The sequence below is a fragment of the Malaya genurostris genome, chromosome 1, assembly GCF_030247185.1.
Source record: "Malaya genurostris strain Urasoe2022 chromosome 1, Malgen_1.1, whole genome shotgun sequence".
Taxonomy (NCBI): Eukaryota; Metazoa; Arthropoda; class Insecta; order Diptera; family Culicidae; genus Malaya; species Malaya genurostris.
This window is the reverse complement of record NC_080570.1, coordinates 131,866,582-131,893,195: the sequence shown is the minus strand read 5'-3', so window position 1 is coordinate 131,893,195 and position 26,614 is coordinate 131,866,582. Positions and strand designations below refer to the sequence as shown.

Genomic DNA, 26,614 nt, shown 5'->3' with positions numbered 1-26,614 from the left:
GAACACGTCTTACTTCACGATAGGACGCCTTTTCAAAATTCGCCCTGCTGAAGAAAGGGTAGAACTTAATCGTGAATATCATGGATTGTACTAAACGCAAAAACATTCTTTATTCATGCGATCAGAAATATGATCAGTAATTTATGATTAAACTTTCAGAGGTGAAAATTTAGTTTTCTCTAACTTCTGGAAACAATGAGGAAAACTCATAATGCTTGCTTGTCGTTTTCGCACTCGTACGACGGTTTTAATGTAGTCTCAGTCACGATTTTCGACTGGATGAGTTTAAAAGGGATACCATGGTCGAAGATCAATGCTTTTTTTCTTGTCTGTAAAACGGGACTGGACCTTCAACCAGCAGCAGCAATAAAACAGACCTTCTGCGGCGTGTGAAGTCTCGTTTGGATTGGATTCCAAATTGAATGCAAATGGTGAATTCTGGTCCACCTGAATTGTGAACTTAATTTAAGGTTTAGAATTAAATTTCAGGATTAGGGGGACGGGTATAGCGTGATGGGATAGTCGATGCCTTTCACGCAACCCACCTGGGTTCGATTCCCAACCCCGCATATAGGGTCAGAAAACTTTTCTGGTCAGAAGAGGCGAATGACCTTAAGGTTAAAACCTCTATAATTAAGAACAAAAAAAAATTTTAGGATTCGGTTTCAGAATTTAGTTCCAGAATACAGGTTCCAAAGTAAAAACTAAGACTCTGGAACTGAATCCTTATTCTAGATTCTGGAATTTTGAAACAGGTTTCTTGACTAGATTTTCGAACTGAAATTAGTGCCTTAATTTAAGTTTTGTAATTCGTATCCAGAATTCAGATCAAGAATTCAACTTCAGAATTCGGGGTCAAAATTCATTAAATGAATTCTAGATCTGGATTCAGTAAAGAAATTGATGACCTGAACTTTGAAACAGAATTTCGGAACTGACTTCTGAACCATAATTTAATTCCTGAATGCGCATTCAAAATTCACTTTCTGAATTCAGTTTCAGAATTTAATCTCTAAACTCAGTTGCAGAATTCATTTCCAGAATTTAGGTTCAGAATTCTACACTTTAATTAAGGTTCAGAATTCAAATTTGGAATTTAGTTCTGAACTTACAATCAATCAAGTTATGTCTCTGACATTACCCACACTCTTTTTTGTAAATGACATTGACTTTCGTCGAAACGACCTATTCGGAGAAATAACTTTTCGCGAAACGTCACCCGGTTATCGATACTACACCTACCTCAGTGCTTCCTCGGCCAGTGCGGACTGGTGATGCAGCAGATTCAAAATCCGCTTGGGATCCGTATCGAACAGGCCCAGACCAAGCGGTGCGAATGGGAACACGAATGGAATCGCCCCGACGGCAGCCCCGGGAAATCCAATGATGCCGGTCGGTGCCGGTGGGGCCGACTTGATGCCGGTAGCACGGTTGTAGTTGCCGGTTGCGAAAAAGTGACTCAAATTCTGAAAGTAGACAAAGGTACAAATAATTTGAATTCTCTGTTGTGTTGCTGTTTCATTTTATTTTTTTCGTTTTAAGACATCTGGCATTTCTTTCACTTAGCTAACAGTAGCCACGGCGAATTAAATAGATAAAGTTTATTTTTTCTTTTTTATTGTTTGTTTTCATTTTTCTTCTTCTTTATCATCGTCTCTAATAATTATAATATTTTTACAGCGTTTTCTTTATGGTTTTCTTACTTCGTCAAAATTGGATTTTTACAACTATGATATGCATTTTAAATTTGTTTGCTCTCCATGTTTTTTTTCTGTTTCCATTTAAAATTGTATCAAATTCTGCATTCTCATAACTTGCTTCCGAGTGTCGATCTTGTATCTCATGTTGTAATTTTTTTTTCTTCATTTATTGATTACATGTCCATTTAATTTTTAGTTTTTCATGTGCTGATAATATACTTTTGTTGTAGTCTAACACAAAAAGGGAAATCATTAACTTGTGAGAGTGTATGCGTGAGTGTATCATTCAAGATTTTGGGTCTAAAGGCAGCTAAAAGTTTCTTGTATTCTTTTTTTTTTAATTTTTTTCTCAATTTTTTACATCGCTTCAAAGCATTTGGAAGTAAATTTTGGTCATTTCTAGTGTTCTGTTTTTTTTCGTCGCTATCTTTTCGAAAATTGTAACTACTTGTAACTTACTGAAACTCAAATGGACATGCTTGAAACCCAAAAAGTGAGTGATATAGTTTTTGTTTTCTTTCTTTATTTTCCCTCATATGAATCGGTACGATTTGCTTCCATATAAAAATAATTGAAACTGACGTTACGTCTAGTTCAGCTGTTTCATATGAATAAGTATGTATTCAATTCTCGGTTTTTCATCGACATGCTGTTCTCTCTGTTTTGTTTGGATGTGGGTGTTTGTTGTTGAGGAGTTTTCATTGTTTCTTTTTTTCTGAGAAGGGGAGGCGGGGCTTCCCACGCGGAAAGGAGCTAACAAGTAACTATTTCGCTCTCTGCGTGTGTCTATTTGTTTCCTGTGTCTGATTCTGTATGTGTAAATAAATCAATAATTAGTACTGCTGTAAATAATCCAGTTTGTTTTTTTTGTATTGTTTACTTAACCTGTCTTACTTTAAGAGAAACTTTAACATAACATCAATTTCAATTGTTTTGCTTTCTTTATTATTCTGCTGCTATCTTGCGTAAAAATAAGAAATGGTAAACAAATGAAACAACTTGTTTTCTTCCGTTTTTGTTTTGCTTTTCTGCTTGAAAGGTTGAAAAATATATTGTTTACGGTTTTGTTTTGCACTTTATCTACACTTTTTTGCATCAAAACGATGTTCTTCATAGTTGTTATGCTTTATGATTCTAAGTAAAATCGAATTCACTTTATGTTTTTTTTCGCTGGCGCATTTAATTCGGATTAAATATGTTTAATTTAACAAAAAGCGAAGTTTCTACAGTTGTGTTTATGTGTTCGCGCTTTTCTTCTTTAAGTATACTCGCTTGGATTACTCTGAACCAGACGAATAATTTACCAACTTTTCGAAAAAAGTAAAAGAAGGTAATCGGTACGAAGAAAACACAGGTGACGATTCCTATATAAATTTCACTTTTGTCGTTTTGCTAATAACTAACGTTGTATCATAATTTTTTTTTGCTCTTGCTGCTTATCAACTTGTATTACTTTCCTTAGCTGGTAAGACAATAAGCTAAAGTATTTTTTGTAGTTTGCTTATATCTCAACTATATCTGATTTACTGCTACTGTCGTACGAAACAAGAGGAAGAAAACCTAAACGAGGCAAAATAATTAGCGTTTCAACTAGGTGAACTTAAACACTAGTAAACATAAACGAGGAGCAAACAGTCTCCCTAACGAAAGCGTAAATTTGCTTCCATCTTGTTTTTTTTTCATTCCGCCTTTCAACTTGGCTTTCGCTGTCGCAACCCGCATGAGTTCACTCTCACACGGTTGTTTGCGCATTAACTCATCCGGTTTTCCTTTTTTTAATTTCTTCCGTTAATGTTATATCTTTGATTTTTTGGGGGACAGGCACTACAGTGTGTGTGTATTTTAATATTTCTTTATCAATATCTGCTTATTTATTATTTTTACCGTTAATAATAAATTTATGCTTTTCTTCTGTTGTATGGTTGTATCTATCTTGCATTCTTATTCTTTCACTTAACCGCTTTCATTTCCTTCGTTATTTTTTGTTGTTACTGTATTTGCAAAAATGACAATTTTTTGTTTCTCGTTTTCCCGAAAAATGAAACTTTCCACCGTTTTCATCATGCCGGACATCAGCGATGCTGGAATTATGCGCTAGCCTGTACGAGCGTGTGGGTATGTCTGAATGTATGTATGAATGTATGAGTGTGTTTTTGTGTGAGTGGGGTTGGTTTTCCCTTTAAGAATTGTTTACGATGCGTTCGGTAGTTGTTCTTCAGATCTACAGCGTTCGTTTACTGTACTACTACTGTGTTATTTCGAGCAGCTCGAAGAAATTCATTTGTAAAAAAATTCAGTTTCGTTTTTCATTCTGTTCTATGTTCAGCTTGGCACTCAAATTATATTTAGTTTGTTTTTAATTGTTTGTTTATGTTTTAGGAGGGGGTAGGGGAATTCTCATTTTGTTTTCTTTCTATGGGTTTCTGGACGAGACATGAGCTATGCAAGGGATTTTTAGCTAATAACGTGCGAAAAGTTGTTCGATAGAGCTAAGATTCAAGCTAAATTTTGAATGAGTAGCTTGACGAACATTTGCAGATGTCGTCGAGGTCTTATTGTTCTGCTGTAAGTTATCAGTAGAGTTAATTTTTATTTTACTCAGTTTTAATTCACATGTTATTGAAATGACAAGAGAATAAAATACATGTTTTAATCGTTGTCATTGAAAGTGGAAGTGGAACCTTTTTAAAGATCGAGGCAAACAGTTCGAGCCTGTTTATCTTATATTTTTGCTGAAATGAAAGACGAAAATCCTTTGTCTCTGTTCGTTTTTTTTTGACTGCGAATTTTTTTGGTGGAAATAATAAAAGGTGTGAGCATTCCTCTGCAAGTAATCCACTCACACGGCACCATATTATAAATGTATTCAAACGCCATCTCGATGTGAGATTTCTTGCTTAATCGCCAATGTGTGGCACAGTAGTATCTGTCAAAATTCGTGATACACTGAAAATAATTTGCACGCTAGCATCATGTGCAAAGCGTTCGATCTATCACTGCTTGTAGAACACATGACATTCATGAAAATAAACACTTAACTTATAAAATGAGTGTAAAAACTGTTGATATTTAATGGAAATCATGCTACGTTGATATGAAATGCACTTAAAAACGATCAGATATAACGTTGCCTCTAGATTCTATATGCATTTCATGTGAATGTCACATAGTTTTCCACATGGATTTCAATTGAAACCAGAGATGCCATTTATACAGATTTATCTGTATTATACAGATTGTTACCTGCGCATACAGATTTAATACAGAGTACAGATTTTATACAGATTTCCGAAATTTAATACAGATTTATGCAGATACCACAAAAAGTAAGAAATGAATAATGAAACTTTTACGTCTGAACTATCTATTAGTGTTTGATTTCCGATATTGAAATGGAAATTTTTCTTGCAGCTATTTGATGATGAACGCTGAAATACATTTATATTATAATTTGAAACCAATTTGAACTGATGTTCAAGGAAGTAATGGCATCATGAAACTTTATTGTCAGACTGAGAAGTATGACCTGACTTGACGTTGCGTATTGGTCGTTGTAATTCCATGTTTGAATTCCTAGTCAACATAGTATATGAAAATACAATTCAATTGTGGTTGTTAACAAAAACTATTAAAATTCATCGTTGAATGTTCCTGTCAGTGCGGCAATGACTTACGATATAAAAAAATGCTCATTGAATCTGCAATTTTATAACAACACGCTGAGAAAAAAATTGTTAATATAACCAAGTTTGGGTTTCTCGCAACGATTTTTTTTTGTTAAAATAGTGACAAAAGAAAGTCTGGTTTGATATAGAAAACATTGCTGCTTGAAACTACAAAATTTGATAATCAATTTTACTTTAGTTCATTTCAACAATAAACTGAACCGGAGCAAATATATTATTCGTTTGATTATACCAAAAATTTGATTCAAATTAAACAGAGATTATTGTTGATGTTGAAAGGAGAAATTGGTTTGTAACAATCATGATCTAGCTTGAAATGAACAGAAATCAAGTTCAAAAATCTACTAATTGTTTTGTTACTTTTATTGCAGAAATTAAAATTCCTTAGTGAATACAGATAAATACAGATTTTTTATGATAATATCTGGCATCTCTGATTGAAACAGAGTTGACCGATTCAAGTGTTTGGCACATACATTTGTGCTGTACTCATTCCCACTAGATAGAAAACATAAACATATGTAGTTCGATTCAATAGCAAAACACTTCAATCAATAATGAAAAATAATCTAATCTTGCGTCTTAGTGAATTTGCACATGAAATTTTAAAACAAATCGTTTTGGTTATGTATTGATATGAGAAAGCATATTAAATTGTAGTGGTGTTTACATATGAATCGATCGTGCAAATTTTTATCAGTGTAGTTCGAGCGCGAGAAAAATGTTTAACTGGTGAAGGTCAGCATCTCAGTGGAAAAAATGATAACTTTGTTTTTTTTTATGAAAATTGTCAATTGATTTACGATTGTTTGTAAGGAAAAGTAAGTATTTGAAACTGCTGAACATATATTTCAGGAAATGGTGCAAAGTTTTTTTTTTGTAGACAGACAATGGGCCGAAATAGAAATTGTGTCTCCGTTGACAGGCGTCTTATACAAAAACTTAAGAAATGATGGTGAAACTTTTAAAGAAATCGCAGAACCTCTTGGCTGCTCATAGAATATGATCACAAACGCACAACGGGAATCACAAACACGAGGAAGAAAACGGATAACCAATCAAAAAGGCGCTTGGACTGGAAGTGACAACTTGGATAATTCGATACCGTTGGATTAAGGATCAAGAGTAAACCAAGTTAAGTTGTGTTGGTAATTTTTCTATTACGTACATGTTATTTGGTACGTATGGCATAGATCTATGTATTCATATATGCAGTGCAACCAGTTTATCAAAGTGGCTTGTACGATTGAGTTTCAAACAATAATTCATTTAGAATTTAGAAGATTTTTTGCCTATTTTGCATCGTCGCTCTGAATGAAGGTTAGCACTTTTAAAATCACTTTACCTTACTTTAGTTCCAGAACCGGTTCTCGGATCCGAATGCAATTCAATAGCGTTCTATGGGACCATAATCCCTTTTGTTTAAGGGTAAGTTTTTGAAAACTGGTTTTTCCAGTTTTGGATCATTATTTCTGGTACTTCCGGAAGCGGATTTCGGGAACTGGAATGTCCTATGTAAGTTTTTGTGGTCTTCAACTTTCAAGACCGGTTCACTAGAGGAATTAGTTTACTATTTTGGAAAAATTAGATCAATTTTACACTTTCTACTATGAATGCAAACTTTTGAATTTGCAGTTTTTTCACTCATCGCCCTGTAATACCGGAACCGGAAGTCAGATCTATATGAAATTTAAAAATAATCTATGAGGCCTTCCATTCGAATCTGAGGTTCAAAAATCGGTGATTGCACAGAAATTGCAATTGCATTGCTATATGAGAAATGCAAATACAAAACACTTACTGAATTATGAGTGTGAAATCATCTGAGTTTTTATAGAAACCGAATCCACCCAAAAACAAGAGTAATGTGTAAGGAAAATTTCACCGTTGCTTAGCGAATTTCAAAGTAGAATCAAACCACAAGGTGACTAACTCGAAATGATTGATCACTTTTGGACGATAACCAAGGCTAAATTTTATCTGATTCTAATTTCTATCGAAAAATATCGAAAAATCGAAATCGAAAAATCAGTTATTTAGCGAATTACGTTTCTATGAATTTAGTCATATAGAAGCTTAAATCTCCTGTAAATTAAATATTTTTTTGCTGTGAAGATAGAGGAGGGTAGAGAGTTGCGGCAAGGTAATGACACTTCTGTCTCCTGTTTAATATAGCTTTGGAAAATGTGATTTGAAGAGCGAGGACTGGTACAATCTTCCGATCCAGTCCATACATTTTCTGGTTTCGCTGACGACATTGATATTATGACACATAACTTTGAAAAGATGATGGAAACATACATCGGACTGAAAGTCGAAGTTAGGCGCATCAGGCTGGCAAAAAAAGCGTCGAAACCAAAATACATGAGAGGATAAGGTTATAAAGATGAAACACTTTATTTCCTACCACCAATTTCTACAATCAAGGTGATTGACGAGTTCACATATTTGGGCTCACTGGTGACACGATTTAACGACTATTTCGAGAGGTGAAGGTAAAATATTTGTGGGCTGAAGAAAACGAAAATCAAATACCCGATACAAGCTGATGTTTGGAGGTGCTTCTCCAACTGTAGTTTTGGTTGTTTGAACTATTCATATAAAATATGGAGCAACCATAAAAATTGGATGCTTCAAAAGAATAATGATCCAAAACACAGGAGTAGTCTAGTGAAGAAAAACGACAAACAACGTCACCTGCAGCTTACAATCACCGGATGCCAACCGGATTGAAAATGTGAGGGAGGATAGTTAAGCTCGAACTCGCGGGAAAACCAGTGCACGATTCAAAACAGTAGCAACGCAAAATTAAAGAAATGTGGCGGAGTCTGCCCATCGACTACGTAGAAACCCTGTTCGAAAGTATACCCGCAGAACGTGAGACTATTGTTTGGTGGTGGCAAAGCATACTATGATGAGTATATATTTGCGCCTTAGCCCTCCGTCAGGTTTCGCTGGCAAGAGACGGATATATCTCTGACTAACGAAGAATGAAATACACTTTCTTCCAACACTGACTGTGGCACGTTCCATGTTTTTTTTTTAAATCGCACAATTTTATATTTTTTATATAAATTTGCGTGAAATACGACGCTCCATTTATGTGCATCTTATAAGATATAAAATCGCGAGAATCACAATCCACAATGAGTTAGTGAAATTATAGTTAAAAAAGCATAGGTGATCATGCCGTTTATAACTATAATTTTTTCACGAAATTAGAACATGTTTTAAATAGTAAATCCTTCTCTGTCACTTTTGTATTAGCCCGCTTGTGAAAAACTCGGACGGCCGGCAAAAAATCTGACTGTATTCCGGCCGGAGTCAAAGTAACGCAGGAGGAATTATGTCATTTTCTTGCTGGGCATGCACGGTTAATTCGGCTTGACTACATTTTTTCACTGATTGGCTTCAATTGATTTTCATCATGTGTGTTTTATCAATTGGGAATGTACAATCATAGTTGGGGAAAAATTTTAAGACCAAGTATATAATATAGAATAATATAGTCGTATTATCACATCAACAAATCCCAAGCATAAATTATTGATTACTTTCTGTGCAAATTTGTGATTTTTTGTTAAGAATACGACTAACTTTACTATGGGACGTATTTTCAAAATTTACCCTCTGAGAGAGTGATAAGTTTTTGATCGTGAATATCTTTTGTTGTATCAAACGAATCAACATAATCTTTGCTACATGCCATCGGAAATATGATCACAATTTTATGATAAAATGTTCAGTTGTGTGACATAATCTCAAATAATTCAAAATTGAACTTTTCTGAAATGTTTGGTATAAACGAGTATCAAAGAGGATAATTCATAAGGCTCGTTTGCCTTTCTCGTATTTTTAAAGCTTATAGCTCAGTGATCTGTGGAAGGATTTATATAATCTAACTACCAATAGAATCGAAATTTTTTCGAAAACCGGTCTCATTTGACCCATGTCAACACCAGCTAATCGGAAGGCGTTCTGAGGAAATGAAAAAATATCTGCTGCTGTACAACAAATCGTTCGAGAAAAATGTTCGGAACAGTGTTTAATATCGTAGTGAGTTCCACAATTTGATCCTTCTGAAAGGCAGGAATGAATCCCGTACAGCATCCTGATAGTTTCTTTCAATGAAATGCAAATCCGAAATGAAATAATCGACATTAAAATTCTGTGTGCGGCTATTTTTATAGCCGTTAGAACCACCCATTAGTGAAAAAGTTACAAACGAAATCAGGTAAAAACAAGCCTCTCAACAAAAATTGGATCAGTTTGGATTCTATCGCCACTGCGAGCAGATGTATTTTGTGTCGTTTGCAAAACTAGTTTCGCCTCCGACGATTACGTCACAGCTACCAGTCATTTGCATTGGTGAAAAAGCAACGCTGGAGAACATTACTCAAAATCAGCCGTTCTAATGGCTCTAAAAGTTTTCTAAAGAACTATTAGGATTTCTTGCTCGCAAATCGAAGAGAAATATTCTCAGTTTAGTGCAAATCTAGAACTGTTTGATTTAATTTTTGCACTTTTCGCTGTGTGAAATTCACAGTTATCGAGATCAAGTGAAGCCTTCTTTGTTTTTGCGAAAAATGTGAAAAAGGGGAATGCTTGCAAATTCATACAATTGATCAACTAATTGATATTCGGAAGTGTTAAGGAACATGTCAGTTGTTTTCGTATTCACGACATCTAGTTATGTCTCTGACATTACCCACCCTCCTTTTTTCTAATTGACACAAGGAACACAGTGAGCAAGGAGAATCAAACAAATGGAGGGGGATTTACGACGTATCCGTGCCTGAGCTAATAAGCAAGGTAAGTGAAGTGTGAGATTCGGTGCTTTAAGAGGATAATGATCATAAACACAGGAATAGTCTGGTGAAGATGCCTAAAATAACGTCACAACAATAATCTGTAGCTGTGAGAGAGGGATAATGAAGCTCCAACTCGCGGTAAAACCAGTGCACGGTTGAAGGCAGTTGCAATGATCGATACACCACCGCGAGTTTATTTACTCACGTGGAATTTAAAAGAAAAACGAAAATGTTTATATATTAATACAACAATACCATTATTGTAAAAATAAGCGATAATCAACCAATGATTGTTTCTTGGAAGATTTTCTCAATTTTCACATTTATCTAGCAGATACAACAGTTAGAAAAAGTATATGGGGTGTTGAGATAATTTCTGAAAGATCAAGACTTCAAATTTCAAAAATGATCAATTTTTATCGCTCTCTTGAACATGTCTGTACTGTGTCATTACCAACACTTACAAACAAAACGGCCCTTTTCAGGGCCACCCAAATACTGGAAGAGTTATCCAGTTATCAGTTGAAGGATTGGGGTACTCAAAAAGTCAACAGGTCGAACAAACTCATAGAGCTCTCCCTTGTAGGGATTCTCAAAATTACATAGTTTAAACGTTCTTTGCAGAGTTATTGTGTGGTTGTGTCGTTTTATCAATTGTTTTTAACTAGTCAAAGAACTAAACTGCACTGAAAACTGTTTAAAACGTCAATTCACACTTGAAAACTAGGATCCAGTTAGACCTGCTTTAACCACTCTTCAGAACTATGTATGTATGTAGCACTATCGAACAACCCTGTTGCTGTCAACTCTTTCCGAAGGGAGTGGAACATTTTTTTTATCCATTATTTTCTTCGTTATATTCTTTGTTTTTTCGATGCTGCTAAAATCAAACGATTTACTAACGTGAGATGAGTGTTTTATTGTTTGGTTTTCTTTCTTTATATAACTTTACTTTAGCTATTGTTGTAAAAACGAACCTATTCCGGTTTGAAATCTATTGTTTGTTTGTTTGTGTAGTTTTTTTTTCTCTCTCTCTCTCTTTGCTTCCTATTTCCGTTTATTTCCTGTCATCGTTACTATAGTAATATTTGTAGTACGCGCTGTGCAAATAAGGATTGAGTTAGTTTTTTTTTGTTTTCGTTTAGTTTTGTTTAATATATAACGCCTATTGTTTGTTTGCTTCTTAACAATTGTAATGTTGTATATGTAAAAAAAAATCACCAGTTCTATTGTTTACGTTTGTTTTCTCCTGTTGCGTTCTCACAGTATATCGGTATAACTATTGCAAATAATCAATTATCGTCTTTGAACAAGTATATATCTGTCTGCATCTTCCCATTGTAATTTTCAACGGCTATCATTGTAACCGTTTAATATGAAAGAACACTTGATGTTGCATCATTCTCATCTCGAAAACTAAGGATTGGAGGTTATTTGAGTTGTTGTTGTCGCTGTAGATTCTTCTTCTTCTTCTGCTAGTACTTCAATTGATAACATCAATGGTGAATTGTTTTATTGCGTTCTTAGACCAGTTGTACCAGTGAACCTTCATAAGGCTGTTGATTCGAGAGTATGTATGTGTGTTTGTGTGTGTTAGTGGGATAGTGGATGGAGTATTTCAAAACAAGTAACAAAACTATCAGCAATTCGGGGCTAGCGAATCAGAAGAAAACAGTGCACTAATCACTGGTTTAACGGCTTGTTGTATGTGGTTGTGTGAACTTGAACCGCTTGCTCGCAGCCGGTTCGAGGTTCGGTAAAAATATTTATTAAGTTTATTGCTCTATTGGATTTTTGTTCTCTTCTATTTTACTTCGTTCCGAACAAAATGTACAGTTCAAGCGGATTCTCGCAATTCGTTCGCTTTTCCTTTGTTTGCTGATTTGAAGTTTCGCCATCTTGTGTGTTTGTAGTTTTGTTTGGTTTTAATTGTTCGGTTCTGTTTAAGGTGTTGGTTTTTGTTTTGTCTTGTTTCTCTATTGATATATTATGGAAGAATTTGAGTTGCCCTGAGCTATTTATTCCTTTTATATTTCCTTGTTCTATGCTGTATGTATGTGTGATTTGAGTGTGAGTAAGTGAGTGAGTGTTGGTGTAGTTGCGATTCGAAATACTGGTAGTACTTTTCACTGAAAGAACAACTGAAACTGATTCGAAAGGTACTGCTCACTTGTTTGGTTGAATACGAGAACTTTATTCTATTTTACGAAAACGAAAACTCTTTTATAAATAAACTGGGGGTGTATTCTCTTGTACGCTATTCCTAGAGTCAACAAAGAAAAAAGGTACAAAAAAGCCTCACTATATCGGTCGAAGAATGCCGGACACCATGCGTACCTATTTTCCCGAGAAACACGGTTGTTTGTTGTCATTTTTTGTTTGTTTAAGCCAATTGTTTTATTTCTTGTTCTTTTTTTCTCCGTAAACTGGTATTTAAATAGCTAGACTCATTTGCAGCGTGCGCGCTATTTTATAGTTTTCTCCTATTATTCTGTGGAATCACTCGTGTACTGTGCAGTCATCGCCGTAGCGCCATTCAGATTTTATATACTTTAAATATCTTTTACACTTATAATGTATGCCATCCAAAATCGAACAAATTTTTACTCAGTTTTTTTATGTTTTGTTTGAAACGCAGAATCTTAACTTATGTTTTATCGACTTTATATAATTTTACCTTTACTTTCCGTAACGTTCAGTATGTATTGTTTATTTTTTTAAATTTTCTTATACAATATGCCAAATTTGTATAAAAAAAATGAACCGAATTCAATTATGATAATAACAATAAAGCTAAAATTTTGGTACACAATTTTGAATTTTGACTAGTATCGTTTGCCGAAAATATAAATGCCAAATAAAGCGTGTCAGTTCCTAAAAAGTTACAGCCAATCGTTTTCTTTTTCTTTTTCCATTTACTTATACTGGTTATTGGTTTCCCAAACAATTACCGTTACGTATTGTTTGGATAATTTCGAATTTAGACTTTCAAAATGTTTTCTCTCCGTAAAAACTTCCAAACATCTTTTGTTTAATGTTTAATTTTTTTTCTTCTTATTTTGTTATTATCAAAATCACAGATTATTGTGTATTATCTTATGCGAATTTAACACCGAACTGAAAAAGCGACAACTTGCAAGTGTGTCCGCAGCCGCGCGGCAGCCGCCACTGAATGTCAGAAAGAAAAAAAAAATCGCAACCGTCAGAGGATGCCATGAACGCTGAAGCATTTTCTGGGTTTTATTTTTTCGTGTCGCCTTAACATTGTGTGAGTTATCTTTTTTTTTTGTTGGTTGTCTACTAATGAGCTTTTCTGAACGTGGTGCTCGTGTGTGCATTGCTGCGCAGAGCCGGCTCTCCTCTTTCTCTCTCTCTGCTAGGTGTATGTATGCATGTATGGGTGTTCTATTCCGAACCGTTATCTTCCTCGCTCGACTCGTTTTATTGTGTGTTTTGTTATATGATCAATCTTACGATCTATGGTTTTTTTTGTTCTGCTTTCTACATTTTTTTTCCTTTTTTCTTGTATTAATATTGGTTTCAAAACTATTTCAACTTTATATATTTTCATTTTTTTTTCTTTTATTTAGAGGCACTCTAAGCTACAAATTGACTAAAAATCGAAAACTTTCCGTTTGCAATCGCGTCAAACGCGCAGTAAACTTTTCCGTGTGCACTTCCGTGCCTTTCCGCCAGGCTAAAGTTTCGATTTCAGTCGAATTTGTTTTTGTGTATGTATGTGTGTGAGTTGTATAACGTAGTCGGGTTTGCTACTCTACATTGCGCAACGTTCGCAACGGCTGTGAGGAACCGTCCGTTTCGGCTTTAGCGATAGAACGTGGCGAGTTGTGTGTTTGGGTGTATGTGTGTGTGTCTGTGTGAGTTGTGTCGGCGACCGGATTTCGCACGATAGAAAAATAGTTTTGTTATTTAGCAAATTTCAGTTGTTGATACGTTTGTCGGTCTGAGAAGAAATAGGTTAAATTTCAGGTTCTGTTGATGTTCTACGTGCCAAAAAACGTGTTTCGCCCCTCGGGACGAGATACTCGTGATGATGGGTGTGTAGACGGTGCGTGGTTCTGCGTGTGTGTTCGTGTATTCAAAGTGAGAATCGCATGAACTAATTTTTCCTTTGTATGCGTGTGTAACTGTTATGTGTTATATGTTTATTTTTTCAGTTTTTCATGCTTTCGTATAAAAGGTATATTTTTTCATATAAATATGTTCTATGTTCTTATGTTTAAATCCTATGGTTTAATTCTTTTTGTATTTCTTTTTTTTTTTTTTTAATTTGCAAGATATTTTAAGTGATAATTATTGCTATAATTGTTTTTTTTTTGTTTATCTTGCGCATATACTTACTATTACAATAGTACTAAAATAATTTCTTACTTTATGTATATAGAATTAGTATAATAATTGATTTTTCATTATTATTACATCATTTACTTTATACACACGAGCTTATGGGTTCACATTGAAACGGAATCATATCTTAAAGCATGATTCAGTTTGTCATTTTTTTGTTGTTGTTGTTATACTCAAACCTCAGGGTGTGCTGTTTGGTTCAGAATTAAACAAAATTCTCAATTTCTCTTAATAATATACCTTCCAGTAGCTCAACTGTTACACTTTAAGAAAAATGTATATGTATTTCTGCATGCCTGTTCAGAGTATGGTTCTGTTCTATTCAATATTGTTTCTATTACTTGTTTTTTTTTGTTTTGCCTTCTTGTAACGTTCAATCTGCTGAAATTATTATGTAAATATATGAAAAATAAATATATTTATATTCTTGTTTTTCTTGCGTTCTCCACCTGTTTCGGAGATGGTTTATCCCTTGTAACTGCGTGAATTTACTTGTTTGTATGCGTGTTGGTTGCTGTTTACCATTTAGCCTTTCCATCTTCCTAATCAATCATCTGCCTTCTGCTAAATTAGTTTTCAATGCCTTTCGTCTGTTTCGCTTAAATGTAAAAAAAAACAAGTAGTGGTAGTTCGTTAGCACATTCGTCTGTCTGCTGGTCACAATAAAAATAAGCAAAAAATAATAATTTAAGTTAAAAATTATACTAAACAACAGAATTAACAAAAAGGAACTTTCAGCTATGGTAAACAAAATATTTTAGAAATATTTCCTGTTCTTAGCTCGCTCGCTGGCTTTGCTTGCTGGATGTTTCTGTTAGTTTGTCTTCGTAAATAATATTTAAATATTTTACTTCTTGATTTGCTTCACTTGAAAAAAAAAAACGGTGTGTTTCAATGTGTGGAACTTTCGTTAAATAATGGTAATCAACTTGATGTGTAATGTGCGGGCCCTAAAAAGGTTGTACGTGAATTATTTGACGAGAAATTGCCGTGTATTACAAAACAGAATATGGCCATTCAGCAAGTGTATGTGCAAAATCATACATGTCTTGAAAAAAGCCATGTCATTACAACATTCCTTTTGTGGAATTTGCCCTGCTGTTTCAACAGACTTCGCTGCCGACATTAAGAATCCTTCCAGGTCGGGTCTCGAACATACGACAACTGAATGAGAAGAACAGTCCCCACTGCATTGAAACACCAACCTGGGCAAAATATTTTTCTCTGGGAAAAACAAGTGTTAGCCACACTTTGAATTATGGCTGTAGTCCGACGACTTTCTAAAATTCTTATCCCGTTATGGCGCAAAATTTTTTTTTATATCGTTTATTTATACCCGGCTTTAACCGAATTTTGGTCGTTCGCCGGAAAGATGGCGCAAAATTATAATCACAGAAAGATTTGAAAAATCTAGATGATGAACTGGAACAGCGAAAAATGAAATAGTTTTTAATTTCTGCAGATAGGATTCGAGCTCGTTCACCTTCTTCAATTCAATTTCATCTGAAAAAGTACCGTCAAAATTGTGTGTTTGTTACACCAGAACTCTTTTTATACTGGTACAAATCAGGAATGAATTATTGCCAGAGTCTTTCAGTGGATTTTACTTTACCTATAACTCTAACAGCTGGTGAAATTTTAGGACATAAATCATGAAAGAATTTCCGTTAGTTTCATAAGTGGCATAAAATCATCTTCATTTTTTTGCTGTTTCAGTTAAGTCCCAAAGAGTTTTGAAATATAACAACCACAACGAGATCCAATATAGAAATTTTATAGTGCAAATAAAGTTAATAAAATTGTGAATACACTTTGAAAGAGGCCTAATCAGGTATAAGTTATCAAATTCATTACATCTCATTAAAAAAGAGACGATGCTAAAGAAAGACTTTAAGTAAAGATGGCTAAAACAAAATTTAATTTTGATTAGCTTCTCACCATTCGGGAGCCAAAAGTTCACTAATAAGTACTCCTCGACTAAAACTTTGTTGTTAATCAAAGAACCAGATCACTCCGACACAATAATGCGCAAATCCCACGCATCATTGAACTTCCGATAATTAGATCCATAGTTAGATATACTCTAGTACTCAGATGCGTATGATTTGATACGCCGGAAAGTCACATGGAGAAGTTTTTTTTCCTAGGGCGAAGAATGCATCCGAGGTGGTAACCCTACTCGAAGCAAAAACTAAGCCGGGTCCAACACTGAACGCTGTCAAATCCATTTATTTGACAGCAGTTGCGATCAAAACGGGATTGGGTTAAGTTTTAAGTTAAATTGCTATTAATTGAAAATTCAGACCATTTGGTGTCCAGAAACAGAGAATTTGAGTTTGGATCTTTCATAGGTACATTATTAAAAATTGGAGCCTACTGCGATTTAAAACGTTTCCGATCCCTTTTTCTCGACAGAATTTTCTTTAAACTTGAAGTTCATCTTTGTTTAGTGCAGGCCGAATGCCCACTTTGGATACATTAGTCTTTCTACTACCCATTAAGTTTAAAAATTTTGAATTGATGAATTAAAATTTAGTTTTTTTAGATAACTTGAATTACGAATGAAAAAAATGTTTCTTTATATCGGGGAGTCTACTCAGTTGTGTTTCATCACTCCTGGAGTAGTTCAATTGGCCGAACGATTATCCCGCATCGGAGCAGGCTCCGAGTAAAGAACTGTCTTTGAGAATTGATTTCGCCAGGTTTCGTATTTCGATGTTTTCAGTCAGTTTTTCAGTCTGCTTTTTTGTAACCTATATATTTTTCCTAGGTGTGGGATAAGTTTTCTAAAATTTTGGTATAGGACTGAGATAAAAATAGCTGACAGTTTCGTACGACCCATTAGTTTTTGCGACTAATTCTTCAACATCTGGAAAAAACAACCTCAATAATGTAGATTTGCAAATCACCTCACTTGCAAATTTCTTGGTGCAAACGTTGAATAACTTTGATCCCGAAATAAAGTCATTCTGATAGAATTTTAAATGAGCGCAACATTCCTGCAAATCTCCATCTTCAGCCTGTTGTTGGACAAGATGCGGAGATTGTGTAAACTTCCGACATCCCATATTACGTTTAAACTTCAAAAGTTCACATGTGAAGCTCAAAAATTTCTGTTCTAATTAAATTGATCGCGTTGCAATTGCAAGTTGACTTGCGTACATAAAGTACACTATGTCACCGACTGTTTAATTTTTCTATTTGCTTCTCGGTTGTTAAAATGTCATCGAAACAAAAGTAACAGAGTGTCGAAATTTTGCTCGCCCATCGCGAAAATGCAAACTACTCGCACGCGAAGTAGTCGAAATTGAAAATGCTGGCAAAAGTAACGGATAAATTCTTGGTATTACTTTTCTTTCGTGGAATCGCCGATTCATAGCGTACAGAATCAGAAACTAACTGATACTAATGTAATAAAATGGATGTTTGGAGAACGTTTGTCGCCCGCCAAGGAGACTGAATTGGGAAGGATTTAAATCGAACGCCGTATGGGGCAAAAATGTCGAAAAGAGTGGCCATCTATTTCAAGCGGAACCCCAAATTCTCCATAAAAAATTTCACAAGCAAGCAGGGAATGTTTTGTACAACCGTGCATCAAATTAACAAACTAGCAGGATTGTCCACTTACAAGAATGTGGTAACTCTAAACCGTGCGATAAGCAAATCAAGTCATTCGATCGTGCAAGCAGCTGATGAACTTCAAGACTTTCAGATTTGAAAGAGCTCCCAGAACAGGAATATTCAACGGCTACTGGAACAGAGGATTTCTAAAACCTTGAGCTAAAAAAATATCACGTTTGGCGAACCATCTGTAGCAATGGCTTGATGAGTGACATTTAAATCACTACCGGAATCATCAACCAAAATAGTTTTGCACCGGAGCGCCTGGTTTTCTTTCCTTCCAGATATTCCACGAATAACGTTCTGCTCAAGGACATGAACTCTTCCACGACGCCAGAGTTACGTCCATTAGATATTGGGACATTGCCAAGCGCAAACTAAAGAAGAAGCGATAGGCTGTTATCAGCGAGATGCGATCTACGGCAAACAGACAAGCTGTAGGATCTTCTGGTGTGGGAAGTTACTACCGATGTATTACGAAACTTACTAAAAAGAGTCAAACAAAAGGCCCGGGAAATCGCATTTGCTAAGAAGGAAGCTTGAGTAAATATTTTTTCTATCAAGTCAAAGTCTTGGCATTACATTCCTTTGGTGGAATTTGGCCTTTCTGTTTCAACAGACTTCGCAGCCGTACAGAATCATTGCATGGCTAGTACTACGATCCTACTGACACTATGAATCCTTCCAGGTCGGGGCTCGAACATATGACAACCGGCTTGCAAGACCAGCGCCGTATGCGTTAAACCGCCAACCTGGCTTATATTTTTTCTATACTCTGTATGAATTGAACTTGGAATACAGACTTGATTCAAATCTTGTTTGACCAACTTTTGATCAGATCATAACATCCATTAAGTTTTGAAATGTTCACTTTTTTTTTGTCTCTCTTATAAATCTCATAAGAATTGAATGATTCATTATTGACATCTGCTTGGTCCTGCTTGAACGGGATGTAGAAAACATTTATTGAAAATTGTTCTACATGTCTATATAAATTTGTCATGAATTCATATGCTTTGATCCTTTCTCAGGCACAGGTGGGCAGTACGGACCACTTTGGGATCCACTGGTTTAGTGTGATTGAAAAAACGATTCTAGGTAAAGTCCATCGTAACTTCTGAAATCCGCGTTAAAAAACCGCCAAATATCTTGAAACGTCCAGATTTGGTGTAATCTAAAAAAAAAATATTTTTGAAAACAAATCGGACTTTGGGAACTTTGAGATTTCCGTAATTGAATTTTTTTAGACATTTGTCTTAGAAAAAAACGCGTTGCTTCGGAAGTATGCGTGCAAAAAAAAAAACCGCGTGACTTCGGAAATCCGCGTGGAAAAGCGCATGGAAGAACGGATAAAAAATCGCGTAAAAAGACCTCAGTGTATGAAAGTATGACTTATTGACGACAAACATATTCTATTTTTTTTTATAGATTTACATACTCAGTTGAGGAAAACTTCTAATAATTTTGTAAACATTTTAAAGGTTCTCAAAAGAATCGATTTGCAAAATTTATCCGATGAAAGTACTTTTTGCCACCTACACCAAAACCTGAATTCTGGACATTCAGGAACTAGAACGAAAATTAAGTACTAAATTCGGAACCTGAGAACTTATTTCGTAAATTCTGGAACTGAACTCTGAACCGTGATTCTAAAATTGAATTAGGGAATTGAATTTAGTTCCAAAACACAGCTTCAGAACCGAAGCTCCGAATTCAATTCAAGCATGCAGGTTCTGATGTCTGGAAAAGAATTCTGTAACTGAATTTTGGAATTTGGTTCTGAAACTGAATTTAGGAATTAAATTATGGTTCAGAAGTCAGTTCCAAAATTCTGATTAGAAGTTCAAATCTAAAGTTTTGTTCCAGAATCCAGATCTAGAATTCATATCTGGATTTTTTACCCAGAATTCTGAAGTTGCATTTCCGAATCAGAATTCTGGCTTCGAATTCCGAACTTAAATTGAGGCACTAAATTCAGTTCTAAAATCAAGTCAAGAATCCAGTTCCAAAAAAAAAAAATGGAATTAGGATTCAGTTCCAGAGTCTCAGTTTTATCTTTTAAGCCTGTCTTCTATTAAATTCTAAACTTGGATTCTGAAACTAAATTCTAAACCTTCAATTTAATCCAAAATCCAGGCTCTGATTTCAGTTCCAAAATTCAGTTTTTGAATTCAGTTCTAGAATTCAATCCAAATTAAACCTTCCACCAAGCAGAAGGTCTGTGTTTGCTACTACTGGTTGAAGGCGACTGCTTGCCACGACGTCGAAATAGCGAATTAGAGCGTACGCCGTGCGTTTGAGGCTTTATACCAAGATGGTTTGTTGTTAGGCGAATTAGACGAAAGGCGAATGAAAATTTGGGCCATTCTGGTATATGTGGGAACGTATTCCAGAGTGCAACCTGATTGAGTAGCGCGGAGCACGTGCATAAGACTTTGCACACGCCGGTGCAAGTTCATCCCTAATATCAATTCTGGTGTACTGAATTTTCGAGCGTATAATATTTGTATTGCTAATAACGCTAGCATAATCGAAGGTACCAAGGATTCGATAGAATCACATTCGATCGAAAAATCCAAACGCCGTTAATCAGATTGAGGGTGACTAGCTCAGTTTTTACTTTTCAATCCCGACAACTAGAAACAGGCGAACACAAAGGATAGATGAATGATTTGCAATTGAAAAAAGGAGAAATAATCAGCTGTCGATTCAGCTGAAGAATTGTTGGTTGATTTTGAAGCGATGGCTGTAAACACGATTAGAAAGTAACAAGTTCATAGCAGGTATCAATTTTAGTAACAAAATCAGTTATAAATTTGGTATTTTTTAGCAGAACAAAAAATTAATTTATAATAGATTTGTTATGATCTGCTGATTGGGAAAGGTTGTATGACAGTGTGAATCGAAGACTACTGGCATCACTACGAATCACATACCAGTCGAAAAGCAATTCCATTGATTTTCCAGTACAAGTAACATATTGTGCAGAACAACTTTTATTCCAGAAAGTATAGCACCATATCAAAGCAGCGACGATTCGAATGACGAGCTGTGCCCAAGTCTCTTCGAATGTCAGAGTCGTAACCCAGTGGCGAAATAGAAAGTTCCAACTTCTCTATTCTTAAATACAAAGATTTTTTTTTCAGAAGGTGCGACTACATGTGAAATGACCGTTTCGAAGGGAACATATTCCTTCTTGACAAGCAGCTTCGTGACGATGCTGGAAACATACATCAGACTTATGCTTGAAGAAACTGAGAGAATTGAGCTTGTTTTTGTGCTTCGAAGATAACATACGGGACGAGTCTCTGAGGAAGAATCGCTATGCCTCTTGTCTTAAATATCGCACTGTGATTATCGTTGATTTGGGGAGTCAATGTATCGAGAACGCAAGTATTTGAGCGTCGTGAGATCGTAGAAAATATGGCTCATGTTGCTCATCTGTTCACCTCTGTTAACGACGAGGACATCAAAAAAGTGAGGGAAATTGTGCTTTAAAATCATGGTGTTAGCATTAGATAGAAGAGGATTTTGGCATCTCTTATGGATCGACTCAGCTCATTTTGGTTAATGTGTTGGGTATGAAACGCGTCGAGGCAAAGCTCGTGCCGAAAGAACTGGATTCCAGCATGATTGTGACTGAAATTTTTGCCAAAAACGAAACGAAAATCATCGCTGAGTCACCGTATCCGCCAGATTTGTCCCACCCTCCGGGACTTTTCCTATCTCCAAAACTAAAATATCCACTCCGATGAACGCGCCATGATGCGGCGAATGACTAGAAACGGTTAAAGTCGCTAATAAAAATGAAACAATGAACGCGCCATGACTCAATCGAGGACTTAAAAAGTAATTCGCTGCAGGTACTGAACGCCATCTCGGCCGAGGCCTATGGCAAGTATATGGAATATTATATTGACCGCTGTAATGCCTGTATTGGTTCAAAAGTAGTCTCATTGAAAATCATTTACTTACTTGTCCCAGATTGATTGAGCCAAGGAATATAACCTCTAGAAAAGCATGGGCTCAATGAACAGCAAAGCATTACATCGTTTGATAATTTGTTTCAAAACGACGAAAATGTCGAAATAACTCATTTGGTTAGCAATCTGCACCTGTGGGAACCGAATTTTTTTGTCAAAACAGGCGTTTTCTTTGCCTAAATTTACCAAATTGAATGCTTTCTTCTACCGTTTGTGGCATTTGGCTTTATGCCACTATCCCGAAAGTGTGCACTAATCCATTCAATGATCCAGAACTACGTCCAACTGAAGAATATTGAGTTCTGATAAAGCGGGATCTCAGCGAAACAACAAAGAAAAAAGTATAAAGTTTAAATTAAATGTTTAGGAAGTGGATAAGAAAAAATATTCCGGATATGATATGTGTTGTAGTAGAATAGTTGCTGGAAATTCACCGCACTCAGTAGCACAGTTGCCCTCCAAGGCAGAGGGCCGACGCTGTGTCCGACCATTCAATGATATTCCGGACACTCCGATGAAACACGCAACATGAAGACGACGCCAGATTTACGAGCTTTGGCAGCATGAGAAAAAAAACTTATCATTTATCCAGCAAAACTAGAATACAGTATTTCGGCATTGTGCCGTGTACTTTACTGCTCAAGGTAGCTCTTTACGTCCGTTGATTGTTACTTTTTACCTCAATTACTTAGATTGGTAAATTAATATGCCAGAAGCGTACTTTTTTGTAGCTAAAATTTACGCGGTTTGATTTCTCGTCAAAAAATTCGTTCCCCTGTTCAGGACCTCAACACAAATTGTTTGCTAGTTTCCCGATCAAAAATTAGCATTTTTCTTTGTTTTAATTTTTTGCTCCTTTTTCAAAAAAGTCAAATGGTAGTTAGTTTGAATTGTGTTTGTGTATGTATGTGTATGTGAGCAGACCCTATCAAACTTTGGAATGTATTAGTGAAAATGTTCGACCGAAACTGCTTTTTTTCCGTTCGGCTAGAAATATACCTTCACTTCTTTCCTCTGCGAACCCAAATTGAGAATTTTGCTGTTTTGTTTATTTCTTTTTTTTTTTTGCATTCTAAATATTTCTGCGGTTTGTCTGTTTTTGTTTAGTTTTTAAATTTTCATTTGGATTTAAAGTGGAGGAGAACAGCGCGTTGCGGGGTTGCGTTTTTTAACACCAAAATGCAATGTCGTACCCGGGAAACGATGACGCCTGATGACGCGATATTAAATAACTCAATTACGGTGAAAGAAAAAATTTTGAATGTTGTTTTTTGTTTTGTTTAAGCCTAAAGTATAATTTTTTTTGTACGATATTTGCCGAAAAATAATTTCTAATTTGCTGTCGGTTGAGTGACTAAAATAGCTAAACATAATCACATCGAATTTTGAGATCCACGAGGTTCGAAACAAGTGCGTGCCAATGCGCCCTATAATTAAGTTACTTAATATTATTCGTTTACTTTTTTTTTGATGTGTTTGCTTTCCTTTCTTTACTCAAGTTTAAAACGTAAATTGTTCATTTTAATCACAGCCAATAGTTACGCAACAGAAATAATCTTTTTTTTAGCTCAAAAACTCAGCATTCCCGTGACAGTTTTTCCCATGTTTTTTTTTGCAATGCATGTTTTTGTGTGTTAAAAAAGTCGCCAATTTTTTTTTTTGTTTAACTAATCTTACTCAACAAATACTAGAAAAGAATCAATCTCCTTAACTTAACAACGTAAATTTGAACTAGGCTTTTTTGTTTCATGTTTTTCATTCTCCATATCACAACACGGTTTGGCCGAAACGATAATTTTGAACTTTGGTTTCCGTTACTAAATATGACTTTCGAACAGTCTACAAGTGGGGGACTACGGGAGCAGGCCGAAACAGTCAATTTTGATAATCTCCTCCACCTTTCTAGGGGGACGAGGGTTTTTTCTTGTTTGTTTGTTTGCCTAAAAAGTCTTAACCGAACAAAAAAATATACAGATGATATCCGAACTAGAACATTATCTGGCTGCCGTCCAGCGCGGAAATAATCGAATGAGTGTTTTCTTTTTCTTGTAATTGTGATTACTTTTCTTATGATATGCAACTAGAGTTAATTTCGCCTAAATTTCTACTATCTTTTCTTGCACGCTGACTACAGGAGTGCAGTTTTGTTTTTTTTGTTTAGATCTAAATTGTTACTTTTTTTCTTGCTTTGTTTATGCAGCTTACTTTCGAAAGAACAGTATCATGTTTCGAATATTTGATATTTTTGTTTGAATAAACTTTTACGTCCTCTCTAAAAGTTCTGGGAGCAGCTACTCGAAAGTAAATTTACATTTTCTTTTCCTTTAAATAGTATTCTTCCGTCGCTTTCCGTCGTCGTCGTTAGTCTTACTCGACTAACCATACTAAAGGGTAATTTGCAATCACTAAAACTAAACATTTTAAAGATAATAAGGAACGTAATGCTTCTCTCGCCTTCTCACAATTTAACCGACCGAATCATTCAAACCCGTCTGCCGTCGGGGTCGTTGATCGCTTGGATGTTTCAATGATTTTTGCCTCTGTTTCATCAGTAGGTGACACAAATATATTGAACTTCTACTTCAACTACTACAGCTGACTGAAACTAAAAGTATATGAAAAATCTGTCTTAAAATGATAACAAAGAAAACTATGCTTCCGGTTTTGCTGCGGTGCTGCTGTGCAACAGCAGTTAATCAAAACACTTAAAAGAGGATGAATAATGCGAGTACAAATTGGGAAAGTTGTTATGGTCACACGCGTTGGACAAAATAAAAATGAAAAAGTTGTGAGGAAATATCTGGAGTCCACTAAAAAAAAAAACAATCTTACAAGATTTGCTATTGCTGGTCGCATACAAGGAGACTACCACACAGTTGTCTCCAGGTTTTTGTTTTCCGGTTGTGTTTGCTTTTTTTTTCTTCACTTACTGCTGCAGTCTGCAGTCGGCTTCTTGGGTAGACAATAATTAATAACTAACTCAATTAATTAATATTCAATAAGATCACAGATGTCTTTTCTCAATTATTTATGTTTATGTGATTCTCGAGGCGCTCCGTCCAAGACGGAAAGGAAACTTCCGGGATCTCATTCGGCATGGTTGTGGGTCGGTTTTGGCTTCGTATTTTTTTTTTAAATTCTTCTGAAAAGTCGTCATTACCAAGAAGGAATTGACACTTCTATCTGTTTTTAAGGTTATGTTATTCCAGCATGCGGGCACCTGCATTCGAACTTGCATCGAAGTGAACAAAATCGTACGCGACGGTGATTGTAACCAATTTTCACTTGAAAGCCTTCCACTGCAAAAAAAAATGTTTCTACTAATCAATCATGTAATGAAACAGCCCGAATCCCGTAAACAACCCCCAAACCACTGCCAAAACTGGGATCGATCCCGTAGTTTCCACTTTCCGTTCCTTCCGCTTTCCGACCACGCGTTTTGTGTGTTTTTTTTCTTCTTATTTCACAGAGTGCTCTCGTCAGTTTCACTGCCAAATTGCCCGAGTTATCTTACTATCAATCTAGGGGTCAAGGGTCCATCGAATTGACGGAACACACACACATCAGTCAGCTGATATCCTCTCATGTTGTGTTATTTGTTTGTTTGTTTTTTTTCCTATCGATTTTTGTTTCTGTTTAAATTATTCTTCTGCGTCTTTGTGTGTAAGCCCGAACCTGTGTCTATTGTATTGTTCGTTATCTTTCGCGCCTTACCTGTTAAGAATTTATTGGTATAAATAGCACCAATATTAATTACATACGTGTGTGGTGTGGTTTTGTGTATAAACTTTCCTCAAAGATTATCGCTTATATAAAATAAATCTTTATATATTGCTTCATTACTCGCGTGGTTCATCCTAACAATCTTTTGAGGAGTCGGGGTGGGCGAGAGGATTTCCGCCACTTCCGTGTAAGGGGCGTATTTTAGGGGGTTGTCTGGTTATTAGTTTCGTAATAGCTTCTTTTGTTGTCCCGTATGGTAGATTACAAGTGTGTGTATGTGTAAGTTTAAAGTTTCTTTAGTGTACGGGGACTCCTCCCTGTGCGTCGCTTCCCACAATATTGCCACTGCTTCTGCTGCTGCTGCTGCCGTTATCCTGCTTGATTTATGTTTGGGTATCTTTATCTCTATTTCTGCGAGGTTCAAGTGAACCGACGCCCATGGTTTTGTGTTTGTTGCGGATGTTTTGGGGAGGCCGTTCAGGTGAAGCCGTACATATCACAATGATGCTGCAGGTTGTAGAGCAGGAGGAAGTTCAGCAGGTGCAGATCTTCACACTATTGGGGCGATTCATCCTTCCCGTCGATCGGTGATGGCGACAGGAACTTCCGCACGTACTTGGGGTAGTGCGTTTTTTCGTGCGCCTTCAGGATCGTCGAGCGGGAAAACGTTTTACCGCACATCCCACACCGAAACGGTCGCTCGCCTATGGAAGAAAGTAAAC

General features: G+C 35.8%; 1 protein-coding gene across 19 annotated transcripts in view; it reads right to left on the bottom strand.

Annotated features, from left to right (window-relative positions):
• The window catches only part of LOC131425800 (protein tramtrack, beta isoform), a 522,944-nt gene that overhangs the window by 17,617 nt on the left and 478,713 nt on the right, over positions 1-26,614 (bottom strand). For 18 of the 19 annotated variants that reach the window (XM_058587977.1, XM_058587980.1, XM_058587979.1 and 15 more), the window contains one exon: positions 1,243-1,466. In XM_058587977.1, the coding sequence (XP_058443960.1) occupies positions 1,243-1,466 (224 nt within the window). Of the gene's footprint in view, positions 1-1,242; positions 1,467-5,777; positions 26,597-26,614 lie in introns of those variants that run through there. The other variant, XM_058587984.1, reaches the window with a different exon arrangement.